General features: G+C 20.0%; 1 protein-coding gene across 1 annotated transcript in view; it reads left to right on the top strand.

The window, feature by feature from the left end:
* Positions 1 to 218: 218 nt before the first annotated feature.
* PADL01_0014500 (Plasmodium exported protein (PHISTc), unknown function) overlaps positions 219 to 1,069 on the top strand; it is a gene marked incomplete at both ends in the record, with an annotated part of 1,089 nt that continues 238 nt past the window's right edge. The window contains 2 exons of the mRNA XM_028680383.1: positions 219 to 305; positions 426 to 1,069. The exon at positions 426 to 1,069 is cut by the window's right edge and continues 238 nt beyond it. Coding sequence (XP_028541161.1) covers positions 219 to 305; positions 426 to 1,069 — 731 coding nt within the window. The remainder of the gene's footprint in view (positions 306 to 425) is intronic.

The raw sequence follows: 1,069 nt of genomic DNA, 5'->3' as shown, positions 1-1,069 counted from the left end.
ACACCAAATAATTCGTATATATTCATATTCATATATATATATATATATATATATATACATATACATATTTCATATAAATTTTTTCTTATTATATTTATTCTTTTTTTCTTCTTTTACAAAAAAAAAAAATTTAATTATATAAATTCTATTTTAACAAAATATTTAAAAATATATAATCAATCCGAAAAAATATATTACTATATATAATAAAGTCAAAAATGAAGCAACGTATGACCTTTAAGAAGTTTATGATGTCCACATTGGTGGTATCCACAATTACACTTATGTATTTCGTATTATTATTAGTAAGATAAATTATGTAAATAATATATATATATATATATATATATATATATATATATATATATATATATACATATATTTATATAATTATTTATTTATTTATTATTATTTTTTTTTTTTAGAAAACTTGTAAAATACAATATAGTACTAAACCAAATGAAGAATTACTTCATAGAAATTCAAGAACTTTAGCATCTGCTATGCATCATTCTTTCAGAGGTGATTATTTAACACAAAGATGTCCTTGTGCTCAAAGAGAAAAACAAAGAAAACAAAAAGTACAAAATCTAATAGAAAATGAAAATAATGCGGAAGATTATTTTAATAATTTAAAATTTGATCTTCAATATACAGAAGAATTAAATACACAAATTACAACCTTAGATCCAAAAAACTCAGTAGAAGAACTAAAAAATATATTTTATGATTTAAATGAAAATCGTAGAAAAAAATTTCATTATCTAATAGAAGCTTTAGAAAATGTAACCATAATATTGGCATATCAAAATGAAATACCAGAAAAAAAAAGAATGGCAACATGGTGTAAAATTAAATGTGATCTTCAATCTGATTTCATAAAAGAAAATCCAAATATAGATTCTAACTTCGAGGCATTTATTACGAAAATACAATCCATTGATGAATTTATATCCTATTTAAAAGAATGCATACATTCATGGAATAAATTCACTAATGAAAAGAAAACACAATACTTTCCAAAAGTATATGAAACATTCCAATCTGATCAAAAATCCAAAGAAAATAA

Source organism: Plasmodium sp. gorilla clade G2 (genome assembly GCF_900097015.1).
Source record: "Plasmodium sp. gorilla clade G2 genome assembly, contig: PADLG01_00_18, whole genome shotgun sequence".
NCBI lineage: Eukaryota > Apicomplexa > Aconoidasida > Haemosporida > Plasmodiidae > Plasmodium > Plasmodium adleri (nom. inval.).
The sequence above is the reverse complement of the archived record's forward strand: the minus strand, read 5'-3'. Positions and strand labels throughout refer to the sequence as shown.